At 42.4% G+C, this 25,182-nt stretch overlaps 1 protein-coding gene across 5 annotated transcripts in view; it reads left to right on the top strand.

Moving 5' to 3' along the window:
• Positions 1–25,182, top strand: part of ANKDD1A (ankyrin repeat and death domain containing 1A) — a 315,687-nt gene that overhangs the window by 133,402 nt on the left and 157,103 nt on the right. For 4 of the 5 annotated variants that reach the window (XM_069222814.1, XM_069222812.1, XM_069222816.1 and 1 more), the window contains exon 3: positions 10,523–10,621. In XM_069222814.1, the coding sequence (XP_069078915.1) occupies positions 10,523–10,621 (99 nt within the window). The remainder of the gene's footprint in view (positions 1–10,522; positions 10,622–25,182) is intronic. The other variant, XM_069222817.1, reaches the window with a different exon arrangement.

Consider the following 25,182-nt stretch of genomic DNA (forward strand, 5'->3'; position numbering starts at 1 on the left):
TCTCTTTAGAGACTTGCAATGGCAGACAGATATACCTTCTATATACAAGCTTCTGCTTGGGAAAGTGGCTAGCTGTAGTCTGCTGCAGCAGGTGGAACCCAGTCACTTAAAAAAAATCTGGTTTAAGATACTCCATGGGGCCCACAAGGTCTGTGATCTGATATGTAAGAAGTTGGGGCTGGGGAGTTATCATTATTATAATTCCATTCAAAGCAACCCACTACAGCCAGAAATGTTTAGGGACCACCCAGTGGTTGCCTGTGGCATTGAGAGGCTGGGGGACTTTTTTTTCCCTTGAAGGAATCATTTCTTTTGAAATGCTGCAAGACAAGTTTGGGATTCCTCATAAGGATTTTTTTAAGTATTTACAGATCAGGGACTTACTGAGTCGAAAGGTGGGAGGTGTTAGTGACTTTCAGAAAGTGTGAAATGTTAGATCACCTGATTAGAGGGGAGTCTTGCACTATTCGTCAGTTTTATTGTGATTTAAATGACCTTATGTTAGATTTTTAGATAAATATACTGATAAGCGGCATGCCACATTCGGGACCTCGGAACGGGCTTTCTTGGATTCGCTGGAACTAGGGCACACTGTCTTAATATCCGCCAACTTACAGGTACAGCATTACAAGACCATCTTTGACTTGTACTATATTGCCCGAAAAATTGCCAGCTAGGGTAGGGCAGATAGTATTTCATGTCCTCGGTGTCAGTACTTAAAGGCTGATGCCTCACATATGTTTGGTTGGTGCCGAGGCCTTGAACACTTTTGGGAGGAGATCACAAAGTTTATGCATGTAAGTTTTGGACTCAATATTGATGTGACCTCACACCTTATCCTGCTGGGAATATGCGATGGCAGCGTTTCTGCTGTGGCTCAAAGATTTGTATTTATCGCTATGGGTGTGGCACCCCTTTGCATTGCGTCCTGCTGGCTCGATGAGGACCCTCCTACTTTTCAGCAATGGTTTGCCCAACTTCATGCTAATTCTAATCTGGAAAGTGTGATTTATGAGAAGAAAGGCCACAGGGCGCTCATGAAGTGTAAAGTGATCTGGTTGCCAATTTGGGAGTGGCATATGAGCTTTCATCCTGAATGAACAGATTTGATTATTTGGCTGGTCCAAACTGGAATAGTAGGTATCGGATAGGTAGCCAAAGAAATGGATAAATGGGTTATTGAAGTTGAAAGCCCAAAATTATGATTTGGAGGCCACACACTCTCTGGTATGAGTATTTTGGTCATGTGGTTTAGGTTTTGGCACTGTTTGGAATGTAAGGTATAGCTGGGATGATTGCTATTGGTTTATGTATGTAGGAAGCTGGCCTGCTGTGTGGTGGCTACCTATGGTACTTACACCTTATACCAGGTCCATGTATCCCCTCTCAGTGAAGTGTAGGCAGTGTCTACAATCCAGGCTCTCTAGAAGTAGATGTGCATGAGCAGCCAAGGCTTATCTAGGAGACATGCAAAGCTCATGCAATACCACTACAGTCACACAGTGCTTACACACAAGAAAGAAAACACTTGGTTGTTCAAAAATAAAGGTACTTTTTTTTTTGGCAACACAGTATCATAAAATACTAGAGAGGCAACCCTCCAATAGGAGGTAAGTAAATAAACTACATATATATATATATATATATATATATATATATATATATATTTATATATATATATGCTAATAAACAGTAAGAGGCATGAAACGGTTAGAAAACAGTCTAAAATAGCAATAAGCAATAGTAGCCCTAGGTGGAGCCCAAACCATATACTAAGAAAGTGGAATGCAAACACAGGACCCCCCACCTAGGTAAGTAAAGGGGAGTAAAGGGGAGCTGGGAGTACTAGGAAACCACACAGGTAAGTAATGCAGTACCCCTCAACGACCAGGAATGCAGGTGTAAAACACTGGATTTCCCCAAAACCATCCCAAAGGATGAAAAGAAGAAGAAGAAGACACCCAGAACAGCCTGCAAGGAACTTGCAGTGAATTACCGAAGATGAAGACCTGCGGAGAGAGGGGGCCAAGTACAGAAGTGTCTGTGGAGTCCAGTGGGAGTAGGAGATACTACCCACCCAGAGGTGCTTTTTGGAGTTGGTCAACGAAGAAGGAAGACAGGTCAGCACTGCAGCACAGAAGCTGGAGAAGAGTTTCTGATGTATGCAAAAGGTGTCCCACGCTGGAAGCTGGATTGCAGAGGGGTGTCAGTGAAGGATTTCCACCAACAAGCCTTGGCAAAGGCAAATTTGCGGTCGGGGACCAGCAAGGTCCAGGAGGACTCTACCCAGGAAGGGGAGTCACTGGGGAACCTCCGCATCGCAGAAGGCCCATAGGAGCAGAGGCAGCACCCACAGGTGTCCCACAGGGCTGGGACACAGATGTTGCTGAAGCAGCCCATGCAGCACCACAGAAGTTGCTCCCACTTCGTAGGAGGACAGCGCAGAGGCCCAAGAGTTTCAGGAGGGAGTGCTGGGGGCTGCAGCTACACGTTGCCTGAAGTTCCCCTGGGAGGTAAAGCAAACAAGCCTTGGCAGCTGCAAAGGACTCGGTGCACGGGGTGCTGACTTGCATGGAGTAGAAAGGACTTACCACCACCAAAGTGCGACAGCTGGTAGAGAGGACCAAGGGAGACTCTCTGGACCACTACCCGTGATGCAGGACCCACGCCACTCAGGATGAGGGGAGATCCACGTAGCCGATCATCATTGCAGCCAGGTACCTGTAGTTACAGGGGAGTGATGCCTTCACCCCAAGGGAGATACCTTCTTCTTCTTGTGCAGGCTGAAGAGTTGTAGTCTTCTGAGGATGCACAGCCAGGGAAATGTTGCAAAGCCTGCAGGAATTATGGATACAATGTTGCAGAAGAGTCTTCCTCATGGATCTGCAGCTTGTAGGTTCCTGGAGGGTCCAATTGCGGTTCCAGAGGCTAGAAGTCGAACCAGAGGTTGCAGAGGAGTCCTGCTGGAGTCTTGCAAGGCAAATCTGAGGACCCACCCCAGACAAAAGACCCTAATAGCCCAGAGAGGGGGCTTGCTCACCTAACCAGTTAACTACCTATCAGAGGGTGCCTCTGACATCACCTGCGTGGCCTGTCCACTCAGATGCTCCCAGAGTTCCCTGCCAACCTTGGAATCAAGATGGCAAAACCCAGGGACCCTCTAGAGGAGCTCTAGGCACTACCTCTGGGGTGGTGATGGACAGGGAAGTGCTCACTTCCCTTTCCATTGTCCAGTTTTGCGCCAGAGCAGGGACTGGAAGTCCCCGAACCAGTGTGGACTGGTTTATGCACTGAGGGCACCAAATGTGCACTTCAAAGCAAACCAGTGTCTTGGGAAGGCTACCCCTCCCAAGCCAGTCACACATATTTACTAAGGGAGAGGGTGTTAGCTCCCTCTCCCAAAGGAAATCCTTTGTTATGCCTTCCTGGGCTTGACCACATCAAGCAGCAGGAGTGCGGAAACCTGTCTGAGGGGTGGCAGCAGCTGGGCTGCCCTGAAAACCCTGTAAGACTGGTGGTAGCAATGCTCGGGGTCCTCTAAGGAGCCCCCAGAGTGCATGAGATCATACTTCCAATACTTGCAACAGTATTGGGGTATGATTCCGACAGGTTTGATACCAAACATGCCCAGGTTCGGAGTTACCATTATGTAGCTTGACATAGGTAGTGACCTATGTCCGGTACACACATAAAATGGTATCCACGCACTCACGAAGTCCAGTAAAATGGGTCTGGAATTTGTGGGGGCCCCTCTGCTAGTGCAAGGGTGCACTTACACACAATTACCTCCACCCTGCCCTCTGGGCTGAAAGGGCCTACCATAGGGGTGACTTACAGAGACCTGGTGCAGTGACCTGTAGTGAAACCGGGTGCATGCACCCAGTTCAAGCAGACTGCAATGGCAGGCCTCCAGAACCCTTTAAATGGGCTCCCGATGGGTGGAAGAATAACTGCTGCAGTCCACAGGGATCCCCTGGAACCCCAATGCCCTGGGAACCTAGGTACTATATACTAGGGACTTACATGGGGGCACCGGTATGCCAATTGTGGGGATAAAAAGTTACCAGCAACCACATTTAGAAGAGAGAGCACAGTCACTAGGTCCTGGTTAGCAGGAGCCCAGTCAACACAGTCAAACACATTGACAAACAGGCCAAAAGTGGGGGTAACCAAGCTAGAAAGAGGCTACTTTCTTATAATGTGTTTTTGCTATATTTTATTATATTTTGCTGTTTGATTAATTTTCATGAAGCTTTCAAAGTGCTGCTTTTATATTGCAAAATCCAATATTTTTTTTAAAAGAACTTTATTGTTTCTCTGTCCTGTGGTCTTGATCTGTTTGCATAGTTGTTTGTTTAGTCATAAGGGAAGATGTGATATGATCTGAAATACACTGACATCATCTACTGAGGGCGTTCTAAGAGTGGCAGTTGTAGAGAAGCTGTTGATGGATGAGGCCAAATAAAGGTGATTCTTACCTACTCTTGACCTGAAGACTATCTTTGAGACAAAATGTTTGGAATGTAATTCACAAACAAAGGAAGACAGTGGTCTTCCGACTGATGCTTGCTATGGTGGTTAATTTGGGGCTTTCTCAAAGGAGCTTGATCTTTAACGTAGAGGCAGTGTTCATATTTTTACCCATGCACAAACAGTTGTTTTTTGTTTTGTTTTGAAAGCAATAGGTGCAATATACCATGAGCATTTTTTCAAGTTTTCACTTCTCAAAATGTTTAAATTGAAGACCTCTTACCAATGTTGCTCCCAGGCCTCAGATCCAAGGCTTACATGTCTAGAAGCTATAGATTCCCCTGTATCAATGCAGATGGGGAACAGATGTAACACACTCTAGGCCATTCTCGACCCAGATGTTTTTGACAACAACAATCCCACAAGTAGTTACCTTCAGAACGGAAGGCAACATTATCAATCCCTCTTGTACCAGTGTCTGCATTTTTCATGCCAAGGTCATATTTAGTGCTTCAAGCATCAAGGTAATGTCAATATGATGGTGGTTTTCAAAATATGAGAATTATGAGCCTGGATATGGAAATAATGTAGGCACTTCTGCTAAGACTATTTGAAATACGTGGGTATTTTCTCTACATTGTGCTTTGAGAATGGGAGTAGTTTCCTCCTCCAGATAGCTTTCTGGTAAATTATTTCTGCTAAATACATCTGAAGCAAAGTTTTAGTTTTGTGATGTTCACCCTCCTTTAGCCTTTTATCTACGCTGTCATAATTCTGGTAGTCTTATTGGTATTTTTTGCGAACGCTGTTGTCATCTGTCTTCACCCAGGTTTTTCCTTATAGGATCGGATAAGTTTGAGGGCTTCTTGCATGGATTTTGTCATTCTGAGACCGTATGCCTTCCCAGAATGTAACCATGCCCACTGCCCAAAGGAAGGTACCCTTCATATGGCTAATTTCTGAGTCCTGTGCTTCCAGACCGAGTAAATGAGGACTTTCTTTTGAACTCAAAATCTGTTATTGAATTTTATATAAAACAGTGCAGAGCTGTAAGCGTTATGGGGCGGGCTGAAAAACCTCTTTGCCTGTCACTTGACAGAGGGTTATGTAGGTATTCAAAGAATGCACATGCCTTGATTAACATATCTAAAAAACGTGCATAAGTACCCTTGTGATTGGTTTAGTTGATACTAGCATCTAGGAATGCTATTTATTGGTGTCGCCGATTGAGAATGTTCATTCTCAAAGAAAACTTGTTAAACTAGTTTTGAGGCAGAAGCTTGGAACATCCCTTTCATGACCTCTCTCGAGCAGCCAAGTCCTGTTTAGTACATAACACAGAATGTGATGAAATTCCTTTCACTTGTAGAGAAAACAAAGAGAAGACATGCTTTCAGAAAAGATAACCTGTGTGCTTCAGACCAGACCCCACAAGTCCTGATTCATCTTCCGCTGTCCTGGATTTTTAATGGATGACTTTCACTTGTGCAATATGAACTCCCAGTAGAACTGAATCCACAAGTCACAGAACCTCTTCGGTCACGGCCTTAGTCCCTGCCAAGCTGCATACCTTAACACTAAGAAATAGCTCTGCTTTACTACTCTGACTTCAAGGTGTATTTTAATACTGCGACACGTGAGGCCACCCTGGAATGATTTTTTTTTTTACTCAAAAGCTGTGTATTTTTAAAGCAAGCTGTTTCTACATCTAAGAATATTTAACGTGGTGTGCGGAATTTACAAGTGTTTATGAAATAACATACTTTTTTTTTTTACAAAGTCGACCATCTCGCATATGTCTGCGTAAATTGGCATATTTTTGCATGCTTGTTTGCAGTGTCTCTGACTGCTGTGTTGCTTTTGTGTTTACGCCTATACTAAGACAGTGTGTGCCTTCTGAGTCCAGAAAACAAAGGAAGATGCAGCATTCCAAAGAGCAAGGACAGCAATTAAGCAGGTTATCCACACCATTGGAGTCAAATTGGGGATCCTTGTATATTAATTCAGGATATTCAGCGTAGGCAGGGGTGTGAAATTTAATTATTAAATATCTACTTGTCCATGGGACAGGTTGCTTCATAAATCTACTTGCCCTGTAAAAAAATCCAATTGTCCCTTTAATGCCTCATAGTGCCGCGACAAATTCTGGCAGCAATTTAATTATATAAGAGCTTGGCCTCTCTGATTATGCGAAGGCCCATACTATAGTAAGGTTTAGAACTAGCAATTCACTTGTATTGCAACTTCCACAGATCTACTTAGTGGGGCTGGGGGTAGCAGTTACTATTAGTTCCGGGTTTGGAATGCCCTTCTGTGTCTGTGCAAACCTACTAACTTGCATGTTCTAGGGGTTTTCACCAGTGCTTCTCTAATCTTTTCCAATAATTAAAAAGGTTGGAAATTTACTCCCGGCAAGGGCAGAAGTACAATTTCTTCCACTGTTGGGAAGAAAGGGTTGGAGGAAAAGTGAACTTTTAAACACTCAACTGATTTTCACATAAGCAAATTGACACATACTTATTTGCGCATGCTCAAATGTAGTTCACAAATATTTTGTTGGGGTATGATTTCCGTAAATCTGCACTGATGCAAGGATGTATACCAGGGATGCACTTTTGTGCCTTTCTTTAAGAATTGGGTGCAAAAATAGGTATGGTGTTGACAAAGACCTTTTGCTTTTATCAAAATTCCATCTCTTTATCTGTCGACTGGCTTCATTGTGAGTGACAACATTCTGCTCTTTCACAAGGAGCATATCGGCACACAAAGTAGTTTTATTAAGTGCCAGGAACATTCTGGCAATGTGTACTTTTGAGAACAAAATGTTTCTTTATGTTTGTCAATGTTTTTTATTATGGTGGTCTGGTAGCTCCCACAGCTATAAAGGTGTACAAAAACCATGTAAAAATAGGACAAGCATTGACAAAACCAAAATGCTGTCCACCAGTGTCAGAACGTTTGGCTTTGCCAAAGCCTGTTAATTTCATGTATTCCATAAACCTGTTGAGACTTCTTAACCTGATATTCCATTATGAATATTTTTTGAAAATACTAGCATGCATCAGCACATTTTACTAAGTGATGCTTCAAAGAAATTGTACCTAAAATTTCACAGTAGTTTAGCAAAACATTTTTTCCTAGTTTCATTTTGTGTGAATAATTTAATTTGAAAGCAAAGAATCATCTTGCTGTTAGGATTCTGCAATATTTGCATCTAATCAAAGAGCATTATGGGAGCATTATACGGAGCCTCATGTTAAACTTTGCTAACATGTGTATACATTTTTATACTGGAAGCACTGTCACCAGTGCAGTCTGGGGCTTACATTGCCTTAGAACACTCACCCTAATAATAAAAGCTTTGCATTAATGAACCATAAATACAAGTTTGAACAGCATTCACTTAGGAACACAAATATTACCTTAACTGCAGACAGTGTCCTTCCCTGATCCATAATGTACTTTAATTTGGCAGCCAAAGGGTTTGTGCTGCAGGGGGTTGGGCCTACCTGTCGCAAGGACAAAATAAACAGGAAAACTTGACTTCCATGCCCCAAACAATATGGACTAGGATTCTCCCTGGTGGGATGAGAGGAGCTAAATAGGTGCTGGTGTATATACTTGTTGAGTAGGGGCTGGTCTTAATATATGTAAATCTACCACATGTTTCCTCCTTATAGATGTATTCTTCATTCATCCTGCAAGAAACAGACCCTGGGTTTGCAATTGGTAAATGGGATATGGGGGAAGTAGTGACCAGAGGGTTACAGTTTAATTCCTTTTGTCCACTTTTGATGACCATTCTCAACTAAGCTGTGGTTTTGCCACAGTTTTGTCATCCTCCTCCCGACACACATTTAAGCACTCAGGCAAACTCAGCATTCACTTTTTCTTGTATGGTTCCCTCAACCTTAGTGGATCCAGATTCTCTTACCCAGGCACAGACCAATGTCAAATGAAACTTTTCAATTATTTCATGTGTCTGTATGCTTTGGAGGCCACACTAGGGGCCTCTTTTAACAGAGGGTGACAATATTCACCCTTGAATGGTCTGTGATGGCTAGCTTTTGCAAACAAATCCCATTAGAGTGCAATAGCCCAGTTATCACACCAGCCGCAGCCTCCACCTCAAGTTGCATGAAGCACCCATGTGCTGACAGGGCACTTAGACCCTCAAAGTGAAGTGTGCCCTCCTTTCAGTGTGTTCCTGTTCTTGTGCTGCTATATTTCCTATAAAACCTGGCCTTTTCAGAGTCACGAGGATGGCTTCACCACCCACCTTACACATCTTTGACACGATGTTCAATCTCTGCTCACTGAGTGTCAGAATGCTTCCTTCAGCATGTCTGTATGTTTGAAACAGTGCTTAATTTGTGCTTGTTGTGTCCAGTGCTGAGCACCGGCCCTTATTTTTGAGGGCCGGGACTTACTCTTCTGCCTGGAGCATTTGCTGCGAGCAAAAGACACATATGGGAAAGATGGCTGGAGGGAAAAACGAAAAAGTGTCACAAAGGGAGAAAGTAGAAAGCTGCAAGAGTGAGCTGAAGGGGCAGGAAGTGGCTTTATATGGATTGGAGAGGCTGAGATGACTTCAGGATTACGCCGCCTCAGTATTCCATGTTCACACATTTAATTGCAGCAGCCGTGGGTTTAAGAGGAGGGCTTTGAGCAGCAGCACCTTTTTATTTACAAATTAAGCACCGGTTTGAAATACCTTAGGGGTTGTTAGATTTATTTTTTAGAAGCAGCCAGAGGTGGGATGTTAGCACTATATCAGATAGCTAAGCAAACAATTGGGAGGATCTCGGTTTAGGTCTGATTGAGGCATAAACAATTCTCAGATATTCGATGCTGACTTTGAGAAAGGAGATCTAGCATGTTAATTGAGTAATTTGACCTTGTGGGTTTTACTTATTCTAAGATGGATCGTTGGTATACATTTGTAATGTATCACTGCTACAAGAATCATTATCAATGTTTGGTTTTGGAACTGCATCATGGCTGCTCATTCTTCCTGGTAATGTTAGGAGTCTGTGGTTACACACGCCTGTGTTTTAGAATGAATATGGCATAAGTAGACTAGTCAAAAACCTTAACAAGGCAACATGTCATCAACACAGCGACCAGGAGAAATCGCAAAGCACGATTGTGGCTTTTGAAGGTTTAACTGAGTGGTTTTAGGTATATATTTTTTAAGTCTGGCAAGCAGCCAAGACCTTTTGATTTACTTAAATTTTATCTATAGCATACTTACTTATAGGGACTTTCAGTCGGTCTTCTTCATCCACTGGTCTGTTATTGTGTCCTTCATATTCTTCTTCCGCCCTCCACAATATGGACAGTGGGTCAGTCCACTTCAGTCGCTGACTAACTTCAGTGTGGGGGCACGCTGTCCTTTCACAGGAAGCACACACAAACAAAAACAAATTGTTTCCTTTAGTGCGAGGGACTACTACGGCAGTGTGTGCCTTCTGAGTAAAAAAAAAAAACATTTTTGCATTTCCCATTTTCTTTTTAATTGAAGAGGACTGGCAGTTTCCTGGACAATAACGTTATGCAAATAAAAAAACAAGCACTGACAAAAACCAGCAGTCAAGTCAGCCAAATTAGACCTCTTGACTTTGTTTATTATAATAGACTGTAACAAAAAATCACAATAAGTAAATGTTGTTTTTTGTGTTATTTTATTTAAAAATCAGACATCAGTTTCTTGAAGCACGACCGCTTTAGAAGCGCTTCCTGCTCACAGACACTTCATCCATTTCTAACAGCGCTTCGCCTACATCTGCTGCGTCTCCGGGTATGTGGTCGTGGTCATGTCACGGAATGTGAATTACCTGCTGTGGAAGTTTCCTTAGTTGACCCTACAGTCAGGACGGAGACTTCACAAAAATAAGTTGCGATAAATGTTTTTACTAGGCACTGGAGAGGCCTCTTTAATTACAAACCGTAAGAAACGTGTATTGTGTTCCCTGGTTGGTGATCTCAGCTTGTGCTGTGTATCCTATACCTGTTTCCCTTACTGGCCCAGTTTTCTTTGCCTCTGTTTCAGACAGACCGGACTGCGCTGCACTGGGCCGCTGGGGCTGGACATGAGAAAGCGGTCAGATTACTTCTGGAGCACGAGGCCTTGGTGGATGATGAAGATTGTGTAAGCATCCATGCTGCCTTTCAGCTTTTTATATTTCCATAGCATATTCAGCTCATCATTTCAAAATGCTAGGTAATAAAGGGGATCACTGACAGAATATCAGAAACAGAAATATTGTGTGGACAAAATATTGTGTCAAAAATATTGAGGACCAAAATATCGAGAAGATTAGTGCAAATAGGTAAGTATAGATTTACTATTCTTAACTCCATATATACAAAGCTTGAAGATATATATATACATATATAGTCAAGTTACATATGAGTGGAGTTATATATATATATACATATATATATATATCAAAACGTTGCTTTCCTATAGAAACTTACATTCACAATGTTTGTGTCCTTGATATTCTTGACACAATGTTTTGGTCCATGATATTTCTGTTTCTGATATTCTATCTAAATACCCTTTACAAGTGTGATTTTACCGTTTAGCTTTTTTCACTTAAAAATGTGGAATAATTTGTAGAAATACAGTTTTAGCCATTTTGTTTGCTTTTATTTGTGCTTCTATACCAGCAGCATCTGAGTTTAAATGTGCATTGTTCCCCATGCTGTGATGTGTGCTGTATTGTAGTATTGTACTTCTGCACTGTAGCTCTTTTTCATAGCCATTTTCAGTTTTACTGAGTGCCATCATTGTCCAAAGCAGTGCTTAATTTGTAAGATAATGAGTGCCGGGGCCCAAAGCTCTCCTCAGAATTCCACGGCTGCACAAGCGCACTGAATACCAAGACTGCATAGTCCATCTCAGTCCTCTTTAATCTCCCACCAGACATTCCCTGCCTCTCTATCTCATTCTTGCACGTTCCTGCTTTCTTCCTTTGTGACAGTCTGTCTGTCCTTTTCTTCCTCCTCCTCCTTCCCCCATTTTTTTGTGTTCCCTCTCTTGTGAAATCTTTGAAGATAAAAAATAAGTGCTGCTCCACAAAAATTAAAGCCGGTGGCCCCCACTGACAACCACCAGCTCAAATTAAGCCCTGGTTTAAAGGATTCGGTGGCAGAAAGGTGGACCATGTCTGTTCATCGTGCTCCTGCAACATCCTTTTTACTTCCTCCTTCGTAGGAGATATGAATAAGCACTGCACTGCACTGGCCCTAATCGACAGGAGTGAGTCAGCAAACTGCTGAGAACCTCTTGGATTGTAAGTGTTAGGCTGCCTTCCTGGCTTTACTGATGCACCGCGTGCTTCCTCCTCCTGTCCCGGCAATGGTGACAGTAGCATTTTGCATCATCTTGAGGTCCATGGAAATGATTGTGGCCACCAATGACTCTGATGCTCGCACCACCTTCTTTCTCCAGCAGGTGTATATTCGATATTTGTGTGATAAATTGATGGTGCTGTAAATCACTTGATGACAGTCCACATATGCTAATTCTTGTAAAAAGTGTAGTGGCTACCGTTGGGTCAACAAGGATTGTTCCTATAAGGAAAGCTAAGGAAGGCATATATTTCTTAGGCATACATTTTTGGGGGGGTCAGTCCACATCCTTTGGGCCTACAGCAGACCCTATGAAACGTTGGTCCTCTGAATGTAAATGGAACCTATTCTTAAAAATACTCGCCTAACCCATGTATCTTGGAGCATCCTTTTACTCATTATATACTATCCACTTTAGGTTCCTGCCCTGACTCACTAAGCACCCATCCATCTTCTCCCTCACTCGTTTATGCTCCGACATTACTGGCTCCATAGCTTATTTGCAATTCCACATCTAGCCTCTCACTCTCTGCCCTATCAGCGCTGCTCTCTGGTGCCGCAACTGAGCCTGACCTGAGTATGTAATTGTGTATGCTACAAATATTACATTTTGGGGCAATTTCATAGCATTATGAGCCATATATTCCTAAAGGTCTTGGAAATTCATCACACTCCTATCATTCAACAACGAAATTTTAGGATCTTATTGTTGCCAATAGCAGCCATGACTTCGTACCTAGTTGTATCCTGGAAAAGGAGTCGGACAATTTTGCGACATTCCTTTCCACAGTAAGTCATGCACCTATAAATCAATATGTTACATGCAATCTGCAAACGGTATGCACTGTCCCACCGACCACCTGTCACAGCAAGCCTCTGTGAAAGAGAAAGTGCAGAGTGTGGAGGCAAGCAGCAAACTAAATACATCGATGATCCCACTGACTCTCTCCAAGAGTTGTCACTAAGTTATTTCCATTATTTTCAGATTATTTAAGGAGGTCAACAATACAGCAATTTTGGCATGATTTACTGACAGACCATAAACAGACCACAATTCAGAACTCTTCGTGCTCTGGGTTTCTGTAATGTACAAAAATAAATTCTACTGTGTAAGAAATACTTGTTGGCGTGTTCCTTAATAGGACAACTAGGGTCCTTTTCAGGGTGAAAATGGTTTAAACGGAAAAGGAATAAATTATTTATTTTCTGTCATGGACTGTGCAATGTGTCTGAGGGAGGTTCTAGCTGGGATGTGTGGATGCTTACATGTGGGGATGCCAGAGTTTTACAGCATGCTGGACACAGTGACTTTTACACCATGCCATGAATGCCCCTGGAATGAAATAAACACAGGAAACACCACCCTGGCAGTAGCAGTTAATTTGGTGGTGTGCAGTGGGAGATGCACATTTGCTTTAAGGCCTTATGATTTGGATTCTACTCACCATGTGCAGTTCTTTTATAGCACTCAATATTAATATGTTGCCTTATAATAGGCTGCAGACCCCTCCAACCTGAGAAACTCCATGAGAGGCTATTACTGCCAGGGGGTGCTTCATTCCCTCTATACATAGGAGAAAAGCTCCTAAAGGCCTTGCGTTCAGTGATCTCTTGTGCAGACACATCTTAAAATAGGCAGGGTGATTTCAGGAAAGAGTGATGTCACTTCCATGAGAAAAGCCAAGAGGAGGCCCCTCAGCAATAGGCACTTCAAACCATGGGACACCTCTACAATATGGACATTCAACTTTTTATTAGGTGTTCTGTCCCCCCCATACCTATTAGACACCATTGTTTACCATAGTATAGACACACGGCGAGATGCCTAATGAAACACCAGTGCTGTAAATAAGAGACATTGGGCCAGATGTAGGTAGCCGTTTGCATGGTGCAAACTGCGAAAATCTCAGTTTGCGCCATGCAAACAGCCTAACGCGATGCTCATTCACAAATTGAGAGTCAGTACCGACTCGCAATTTGTGAATGCGACTCGCAAATAGGAAGGGATGTTCCTTCCTATTTGCGACTCGCATCGCAATTCAGAATTGCTTTGTGACCGCGAATGCGGTCGCAAAGCAACTCGCAGTTACCACCAGTGTCACAATGGTGGTAACTCATTCGCAAAAGGGAAGGGGTCCCCATGGGACCCCTTCCCCTTTGTGAATGTGGGCATTAAGGTTTTTCCAGAGCAGGCAGTAGTCCAATGGACCACTGCCTACACTGAAAAAACGAAACCAAATGGTTTCGGTATTTTTTTCATTTTGCAACTTGTTTTCCTTTAAGTGCAGGGACTCGCTATGGGGTCGCAAAATGTGACCCACCTCATTAATATTGATGAGGTGGGTCTTTGCGACCCCATAGCGAGTCGCAGACGGTGTCTGAGACACCGTTCTGCATCCGAGATTGCGACTCGGAAATTGCGAGTCGGACAGACTTGCAATTTCCGAGTCGCAATCTCTGAGTTTACTACATGTGGCCCATTGTTATTAGTTTCCTCGTAGCCCAAGAAGGATGAATAACTGAATGGCCATATCAAGATTCAAAACCTTCCTAAAGTTAAAAGCTTACAGTGAATCAGAGGAGTCTCATAGTTCCATGCATGACATGGACGTCTTTTAACTATGTTACTGTCCAGTTTCCAACTGTGAGGCATCAGAATTGTCTAATTTATCTCTAATCCTTTCAAAGTTTCATACAATTTGCAGTGTGAACGATGTTTTCTGATTGCACTACTTCTCTGCTAAGATGTAATTTATGAAATGCATGTTTTTATTCTAATCCATTATATATATTTTGTGATTTTTACATTTTCTATTTGACTAGTTCAGGGGTTTTAAACTTGTTATTAATATTTTTTCAACAAGTTAAACACAAACACAAGTTTCACATAAATTCATAGATAGTAAACATCAAGCTTAAACCATAATACACAATGTACGTATAGTGTAGTGCTACATCAAATACCTAGTCTATAGAATGCAATAATGATAACACCGTGTATACCATGTACGATCTCTGTGTAGAACTATTACTAAATGAAACATAGAAAAGGGGGTAGATGATTACACAAAAGAAAATGAAATGGAGAAGAAATAGAAAAAGAAAAAAAGTTGGGAAGTCTAGACAGGAACACAGCTCTGCAAGCATCATGTAATGTGCAATTCACTGCATATATTGTTCCAAAAATGTAAATAACAGTTGTTCCCTTTTTATTTAAAACCTTCTCAAATTATGTCAATAGTCGATTCATCCTCTGTGGGGAAACTCCTTCTATTCAATATTCTCAAAATGATCCATTTTGCAATCATTATTCCTTTTTTTCTAGGCGTATGGAAGCTTTTAACATGTTTTTTTTAGAGTTTCAGGAGGAATGATTAATTCTTATTATAATCACTGTTCTTCTCTTTCCATCTACTTAACCTGGCAAGAGATGTGAATATTTTTGTAATAAGAGTGAATCTGATGGATGCCTCTAACCTGGTCTCCATCATCTCATCATCCCTTTACACTAACCTCTATTGCCCTCTACAGCTAAATTCCTATCTCTTGCGTTGCTATTACATTGATAGTGTCAGGTTAGTGTAAAGAGTATTATTAGGTTTAGGAAAATTTGTGTTTTCAAGTGTTGAGGCATAGGCTATAATGAAGTGCTGATTGTTGAGGTAGTGGTAATTTACTCATTAGGAATGGACTGCAGTAGTTTGAGCCTACTTGACCATGGAGAAGTAGAGATGGTAGCAAGAATATGATTCCAAAATTTTGGCAAGGTTTCCAAATTGGTTTTGAGATGGCATTAAAATGTTGCCAGGGATCTTTCAGATATGATGGACGTTTTTCAGCTAGGTGTGCCATTTTCTGTGTGTGTTTTAGAGAGAAATATAACAAGGAATGTCTTCCCAAATGCATTTTCTCTATGTCTGTAAAAGCCAATAGTACCCCTTCCATCAGATTTGTACAGAATAATCTGACTGTAATCAGTCTTTGAGTGTTTTCTGTGTTTTTTCAAGTTTGCAGGAGGCAACCCTTCGTTCACAGTCTTGCAGGGAAGATCTCCTGAAAATTGTCCTGCACTGTTAAATGATGACCTTTGTGATTATATTTTCCCACAGATGAACTTAGCTCAAAACTCTATGCTGACAGTACTTAGCTCCTACCTCCTTATTCTATGTGTGCTGTATTTATTTATTTAGTTATGTATTTCCTTTTTATGTTGCTTTCTTGCCATGTTTCCATCCCTGTGAATCTGAGGGAGCATGGTCCACAGTTGTCCTCCAGAGAGGCGACTTGAATAGCTGCCTAGGAGACTTGTTACATATGATCTTGATTGTTTTAATTTTTGTAGTTTATATGTGCAGGAAGGCCCAGCGTAATTTGAGCTGGTGGTTACTGGTGAGGCCCACTGGCATTCATTTTTGGGGACTGGCGCTTATTTTTCTTCATTAGACATTGACGAGAGGGAAAAATGCACAAAGGGGAAAGTTGTAAGAAGAGAAAGATGGAAATACTGTCACAAAAGGAGGAAGCAAGAACCTGCACAAGTGAGATAAAGGGACAGGGATTGTCTGATAGCAGTTAGAGGAGTAATGAAATCTATTCAAGAATAAACAGGCTTGGTGTTTGGGGTGCCATTGTTTAAAAACACAAGCACGGGTTTCTGAGCAGAGTTTTGGGTAATGACACTCATTCTATTACAAATTAAGCACTGCCAAGCTTCATCTTAAGAGGAAAAGTAGGTTGGTAACTTAGACTGTAAGATAGGTGTCAAAGGCCTCCTTCAGTTGAGTTCAGTTAAGATGACCTGAAATTTAGCGGTGTTCCTTAGGAAATTAGTGTACCTCATAGTAAAGACCCTAACTCTCCATGCTGTAGCCAGGGTATTTTGTCTTTACAATATTCTCAGCCCCCTTCTATTCTTTGGTTTCACCAACCACAATATACAGCATGGCCAATGAGTCGGCTCACTTCAGCTGTTCCTTCACCACACTATCAGCAATGACATTTTTCTTGTGTGAAACAGTTGCTAAAAGTAGAATACCAGGGCTCCAGGGATATTTCTTCTCTGGAATTCTTTTTTGCTGCTTTGCGAGTGCCTGATGGCTCCAAGCAGACTGCTACTGGGTGGCTTGCTCCTTTTTATGTGCATGGTATTCGTGCTTCAAATATGTCAAAAAAGTTACCATTTAATTATGGCCATCTCTATGTACCCGTGTGTGCATATGGGTTGGGATGTACACTAGGATGTCTCTGGGTGTTTTTTGTTATTCTTTATTAAAAGTCATTCAAAGATGGCCACCTGTCTTTGTGTACAGGCGGCCATCTTTGAATGTTTTTTCCTATACTTTGATAAAGAACGTTCAGAGGAAACAAGGATTGGCAAAGCCAATAGCCTGGCAGCCAAGACCAGACCTATTGGCTTTGATAGTGCTTTTTTTAATAATGGGTATTAGCATGGACCCTTAGTTTAGCATTATAGGTCCAAATGAAGTGAGCTGTATTTTAGAATTAATTATCTTAGTCTGCAACATTAGCCTTGAAAACAATGCCCAGATTTTTAAATGTAATGCTTTGCTCTAGAAGAAGCCAGAAAAGTGATTCTGTAAACAACCTATACCATACTGACATTTACATTTAGCACAACTAATAATATTCCATGCATAAACTTGTCCTCCTAGCTCCATTTTGCATTTTTTCGTAATAAGCCTCACTTTTACAAAAGAAACTAAGATGGCCCCTAAAGAGATAAACTGTTCAATGCGCTTTAGCAACATGAAAGCCTAAGCAAAATAGAAAGCTTTAATGATGTGGCTCAAAGAAGAACATGACTACAGTCCCAGTTTAGAGTTTGATTCTAATGGACACCCTGTGATCTCTGAAAGTAGTGCCTATTCTGGATGACAATCCACCTTTTGAGTCTTTCTCTACTGTAATATCCCTCTGCATGATTTTCCTGCCACACTAAAGTCAGGACTAGAGTGTTCTCAGTTATTCGCGAAGTATGTGGTACAGGAATGTGACATGTAAGTCGTTTTCTTCTAAACCTCTGAGGGGTAGAGAAAGAAGGCTTGCTATAACTCTCAAAGAGGCTCAGTCAGCTGGGAAAGAATTGATCAGTAGTGTATCTCTACCCTAAACCACTAAAAGGTTGGAAAAAACACCCTGGTTTGTAACTACAGGAGATAAATGTAACATTTAGTTTTGCTTCTTCAGGTCTCCTGTGGACATCAAGGCAGTCCTGCACAGAAAATGTCCATAAATGGCCCACTAGCACTGCTTGGAAACAAACATCCCAGGAGGCAGACGGGGTTGAGACTATGTTTAACGAGAAGCTACATAATAACTGCATCCTCTGTGTTGATGAGGGGGGTGAAATGTACTGCTAACCTTATCAGACTTACCACCAACTATATTTCAGCTGCTGTTCCAAAGTCCCATGTGTAGTCTGTCCAAGCAGACAATTGCTCTTAGGAGTTGATGGAGAACTTTTATAATAGAATTTCACCATTGCCAGAGGTGTAAAATTCTGCCTTGGTTATCACTCTCCTCCACCTGCAAAATCAGACACAGCCAGAGTAACTTTGTTGCTTCCTCCAATTCCGTATGACATTCTGGAAGTGATTTATGACCCTCATAAAGAAAGGAAGATGCCAGTCTTGGGATGTTTACAGCTAGCTCAGTAAATGCATCAAATTGTATAGCAATTGTATACAGATTGAACTGCAAATAGGACATAAGAATACTTCTTTTACTTTACACCAGAAGACAGATAATCTGGCATGAATGTCATAAGCAAAGAAAAAAGGCTAACATCTACTTATATATAGATTTGGCCATGATCATATGCTGTTTCAACTCCAAACAGCTAGCAAGTAAAGCATTGATGTGGTGCCAGAGTTTGTTGGTTGTAGAGGTCATCATTTAGAGCTGAGGTCCAAGCCCTGATGTTAGATAAGACCTATGATGGGGGCGGCAGAGAACCCAGCTGCAACCTGGCTCCCATTTGGTGAGGCTCTGCTGGCCAGCATTAATCCTTCTTAAGAATTCCAAATCTACTTGGAATCACGTTGTGGCAGGATCACTAATGGGCGAGGCTAATGGAGGCCTAGACTACTGCTTTCTCCGGTCCGCAGGTGCAGCTGTTGTGCAGAGAGATCCAGGGCTACATATCAGGCCTGGTGGGTCGGGCCGGTGACAGACATGCAGTCTGGCCCTGGATTCAGGAGACACAGGGGAGCTCCAAGGATTCTGTGAACATGGCGGAGGCTGCAACCTAGTGGCTCACGCAACTGGATCAGGAGGTGTGTGCCTGTTGACCTGTGAGGTCCACAGGTGAGAGTGCATTTGGGGGCATTGCAGAGCACCAGAGAATCAGGGGTGTGGCTCTGCTGCGTGGTGTTACAGACAGATGCCTCCCAGGTGGCACAAAGTGAGTTACGACTTACAAGAGACTCCAAGGGCTCTAAAGTGTGTTGTGGTGGCCCGGTAGTTGGGATGGATTTGAGCCAGTGTAGGCCTCTGATGGGACTCTGATTGAACTTCTCGTGCTGAAGAAGTCCCTTGTTCAGCCACTGGGGTGTGCAGGCAAGGTTGTACTGTCTAATGCAGTCTAGGTGAGGTCTGCATCTGTTCGTGCTTCCCTGTGCCTCTCACTACGAGACTTGATCATATGATTATATACTGCTTCTACTGGTGAAGCAGAGTGGCATTCATTGGGGTAGATTTCCCATTCATGTCCTTGGTTTTTGGCTTTAAGATGCTGTCTGCTAACATGAGCAGCTTGATGGATACTGGGACCCAATGTCTGCTAGATCTTGTCCTAAAGGTACATGAGGCCCGCTTACTGTCTATTTAGCACTATGCATGGGTCTTGGATCTCCGAAATCAGAACGTGGACCAGGAGATCATGTGCCCTTAATCACAGTCAGCTGGTTGGCACTCTAACATGATTGTTGATTTTCAGCTGTTCAATAGCATGCTGGTGGAGCATGCCATGAGCATTTATTTCAAGTGTTATTGCTGTGTGCACTGGTTCATCCTAAGGCCAGACTTAATCTTACAACTGCCAATGGCCTTTGTGAACAGGGGATGTATTTGCATGTATCATTATGTACTGCAAAGTTGTTTGTTGTCTGATCTATTTGTATACTGTTTGAGTATTCACTCATTGCACACATGTAAACTGTTTGATGCTTGTCTGAAAAACTATAAATAAGATTTAAAAAAAGATATGACCTATGAGGAACGATCTTTGGTTGGGACCCACATAGCTCATGCTTCCAAACTTTCAAGATTGATATGTTGACAACAGTGTCTTTATCATATTTGCAAGTGAAAGGAGCTTATTCTTTCCAGGCTAGATGAGAACAAGATAGCTGTCAACAAAGATGGACTCTTCAGGTTCTTTCCCAATCATTGTTGGGATACGACTGTTCGGAACATCACTTGCAAAGTAAAACCACAATGCCCCTGATTGATAAGGGGCAGCCAAATCCAGGAACAAGTTCAAATCAGAGGGCCAAACTCAATCCACTTCCTTACCAATCAATTCTCAATGCCAGTAAGAAGCAAACCTCAGACCATTTGTCACAGTCCAAAACATAATTTCCAGTAAATATGTGCTGGCTATCATACATTTTGGTAATTCTTTGGCATTCTTAAAAAAGCCCTCTTCACTGCCGCCAAGAACAGAGAATAAAAATGATTCCTCATCGTGGACTACCAATCCTCACGATCCATAGAGATGGTCCTACAACTTCAAAGGAATTGAGGTTTCTAGACATGATACTTATTGGCATAAAAGAAATTGGGTAACCAACAGCCCACCGAAGTCCTGAGAAAACTGAAAAATACATTACAAAATGTTCTTAAGACTAGTCACTTTTAAAGATGTCTTTCTCCTTCAGTGCATATTTACACAGAGCCTTGCTCCCTAAACATCATTGTTCGTTTTTCTGTGAACATTCAGTGCTACCTTTTAAAAGTGTAACCCCTTGGCCTCAGATTAGCACCATTGATATTTTTCAAGTGCATGATGCAAATAGTTGTGCATTTCATGTGTTCTATCAAGACAGAGATCTCCCTATTGTAAAATATAGAGAAAGTAAAAAATTATTATCGAACTTAAAAAATGTATAAACATATTGGTATGTTAAATTTTAATGTAAATTGAAATTATATATTTATTTTAAATGTAGAAATAAAAGATGCCACGTTACTTTCATCTTAGTTTTAAATTTAATATTTAATTATTTTGAATGTGTTGAATCAAATTAAAATACTTATTTTGAAGTTGAAATGAAAAAAAATCCCACCTAAAGTAAATAACTGTATCTTTTTTTATTATGAATTAAAAAGAATAAAAGTAATGTATAGAATTAACTAAAAGTAGTTTATATTTTGATTAAAAAAATGCTTCAATAATTTTTAAATTAAGAGTATTAAAATATTTTGGAAACATTCAATAAAATTGATTCATAGTTTAAGCTAGATTCATTATTTTAATTTAATTTAACATTATTTACAATTGGGTTTTATTTTAAGTCCCTACCACCTTTATTATCTATGGTAGGGTGCTGCAGTACTAGTGGTTGGCTGTAAGTGGTTCTGAACATATTCCAACTCTGTGCCAGATAGATATATACTTTTTTGTATCCTTTGAAGCTATAGTAATATTAGAAGAGCAGTTGGTGAATAGCAATGGGCATACTCCTTTATGAGTGGATGCATGTCCCTCCTACCACAACCCCCTCCCTCATTTAGTAGTAACTATTTCCTGTTTCCCAGCCACTCAACCTGCTCCTTCCCACATTTACTACAAAGTAGTAAACTTACATGTGTGAGGATCTTCCAATACAAAAGTTAGGAGAGGTGGAGTTAATGATCTACACTTATAGATTTGTGAATTTCATTTTGTAGTAAGTAAGAAGTACTACTGTGGTACTACTTTACATGCTACAAAATGCAGTTTGTAAATCACGGCCTACATCACAATGAAGTAACAGTTAAGTTCTGCTCCTAGACCACAGGTAAGCCTTCAATAATTTGTTAACTCTGTTGTTACCTTTGGCCCTCTTCGGTGCTATGGTGTTTTTTGGCTAGGTTTGTACAATACATACACCATATAAGTACATACGTCGTCATCATTGAACCATTCAGGCAAGGCAGTATTTGTTCATGGACCTTGTTCTGATGTTCATAGCTGAGTTAAGCCCCTTGGATTACAGATACTTCCTCCTGTTTGGACCAACGTTGAAGCCAAGTGTTGTACCATGCACCAGCATCTTCCCAGCTAATGGCCTAGCTCCTAAGTAAGTTTGAGTTCAGGAAACTGGACACCTCAGAGGTATTTTATACTCTCGGCCAAAGCCGAAAGGGATTTTATACTCTCTGCCAAAGTGGTTCAATCAATTTTGAAGACATGTATGTTAGAGTGCAAAAGGTTTCATAGTAATGTCACCGGCCAGGGTCATCCTTTCCTCCTATAATTACATTCCAACAAGCTATTGTCTTATTCACTAAACTTAGGGAACTGAGCTAATCTTTCACCTGAGATCTTCCTTAAAGCAATTTTCAAATACAGATGGCACTCTTAAACAAAATGTATTGTCTCTTGCTCTATGATAAAATAAGTATAATTCATGCTGGATTTTTTCTAGACATTCTTATCGCTTCCACTATGTAAGCCCAGTGCTGGTAAAGCTCATGGCTCTACTCTTTGGATGAGTTCATAAAGCTGACATAAAGGGGGTCATTACGAGTTTGACAGTTCCATGACCGCCATGTCGTAGTCAGCAGTCGTACCGCCAACAGGCCAGCAGAGAAGACCGCCAAATTATGAGCATAGCGTCTTCCCAAAAGAAGACAGCCAAACTACCGCCAGTGTCGTCAGGCCGCCACCGACAGCGGTAGCCACCTACAGGCCAGAGGGGACCATGTTCCCACCGGACACATTATGAGGCTCCACACCGCCAAGGTTTCCTCCGCGGTCGAACCACCATGAAAACCCTGGCAGAAACCAACACTATAAAAGGAGACATTCACCTTCAGGAACACATACCAGTTTGGCTCCACCATGGAACCTGAATTGGGAGTTCTCCCAATGCTCCTGCTCGCACAACGGGTCTGGAAACATCAATGGCGACGAAGCCAACAATTGTGAATATACACACCTACCTGACACTGTAGGGAAAAAAACAAAGTAAACACGCACACACACCATACACATCCGGGGCGGCAGGCAACAGCAACACACACACATGTAACCGCACACACATACATACACAACTACATACACACACCTAAACCCTCACAACACACACAGAAACCCATACTACACATACCACGGCCAAGACACACAGCAACTCGCAGATACGCAGCACCGGCATAGTCGTACACAACAATACAACAGCACTGATTCACACAACATCATCACAACCGTAACTAGACAAATGCTACGTCAAGCGCTTTCAGTACACACCTCCACATGACACCACATACATACTACAACATGTAACAACACTTGACATACAATTTACATAATCACAGCCATACAACGAAACATACGTCATACCACGCTGACACAACACATCTGACATAGCCATCACCACACACATGCAGGCACACACAACAACCACACAAGGACAAACAACATCCCCATTACACATCTCAACACAAACAATACACAATTTATGAACACACATGCATGTACCAAACACAACCATATCCTACACACAATATGCAGCCATCATAGCATCACAAAAGCCATGGCCACACACACATGCAGGCCAGACACTACAGCTAGCACAACCCACAAACACACATGTCACACACAAACAAACCAAAGCCGCCAAATTCTATACAGCCAGTTGGAAAGAAAGGTAAGTCAAGTATGTTACCATCGAAGCCAACAACAGGTTGAGCCAGATGTATTAAAAGCAGTTTTTTGGCAAGGAAATAGATAACTATATACAAATATCAGTCCATTAGGCAGTCCAATGTCCAATATGCCAAAGGCACAAATGGCACCTGTGTGTGCCCCTACTTGATTCCTGACTGCCAGATGACCTCAACAGGGTAGGGGTATCAAGGGTTGGAGGGGAGGGGAAGTTGGGCTTTGGTTTGGGTGGGGGGTCTTTGGGTTTGGGCTTGGGAGGGTAGTACTTGGGCTTGGGAGGGATCGACTTCTTGGCAGTAAGAGGGTCCGGGGTACTAGCAGAAGGTGCAGGGGAGGACTTGTAGGTGGAAGGGCTGGACTTGGGGAGGGACACATCGTTTGAGGGTTTCACTGGGTGGGAGGGGAGTAGGGAACAGGGAAAACTCTGAGAGGAAATGTGTTTTAGGCACAGGGGATTGTCATGGCAAAAGGGTTTGGGAGTGGAGAGAGACGAAGTGGTTGTAGGAGGTGTACGTGTGTATGTCTTGGGTGCAAGTGTGTAGGATGAATGCTTGTGGGCGGTGGGTGTCTGTTGGGTGGGTGAGTGTGGGAGTTTATGTATTTTTGGAGGAGGTGCTGGGAGATGCCATGCTGGATGGGTTACTGTCTGTTGGGGTGATGAGTACAGGTATGGTGGATGTGCTGCATGTGGGTGTGTTGTGTTTGTGGTGGATGTAGATTTGGTGACTGGGTTGGAAATCTGCGAGTCTGATATTGTGCTGACTGTGGGTAAGATAGGAGTTGTGGCTGGATCTGTCAAAGTTGATGTGGTGGGTGCAGGTGTGTCTGGTGTAGTGTCAGTGAAGGAGGGGGTGGTGGGGGAGTCGGTGCAGATAGTGGATGTTGTTGTGTTTGCAGATGGGTGTTGTTTGTGTGCATGCCGGTGGTGGGTGTTGGGGTGCTTGTGTTTTTCAGTGGTACTTTTGGTTGTTGAGGTGGATCCATACTTGTGTGTCTGTGTGCTTTGGCTGGGTTTGGGAAGAGGTGTTTGGGTTTTGGTAGAGGTAGGTGGAGGGGTGACGGTAGACAAAGGGTGATTGGATGCCATCAGTGTGGAGGCCAGAGCCTGAAAGGATCTCTATAGGCCAGCCATTGCACAGTGAATACCCCCCAGGAATACATTGCTCTGCTGGACTTGAGCTGCCAGTCCCTGGATGGCATTCACGATGGTCAGCTGACCCACAGAAATCAACCTCAGGAGGTCAATAGCCTCCTCACTGAGGGCAGCAGGGCTGACTGGGGCTGGGGCAGAGGTGCCTGTGGCGAAGGAGATGCCCACCCTCCTGAGTGAGTGGACACAGACAACTGGGTGGGGAGCTTCAAGGAGGGCAGTGGTAATAAGGGGGTTGGCAGACAGTGATTGTGCTGGGGTGGTCCCTGAATGATCAATGTGGGGTCAGGGTCCAACGAGCACCCCTCCCAGA

This window comes from Pleurodeles waltl, chromosome 3_1 (genome assembly GCF_031143425.1).
Source record: "Pleurodeles waltl isolate 20211129_DDA chromosome 3_1, aPleWal1.hap1.20221129, whole genome shotgun sequence".
In the NCBI taxonomy this organism is placed as follows: Eukaryota; Metazoa; Chordata; class Amphibia; order Caudata; family Salamandridae; genus Pleurodeles; species Pleurodeles waltl.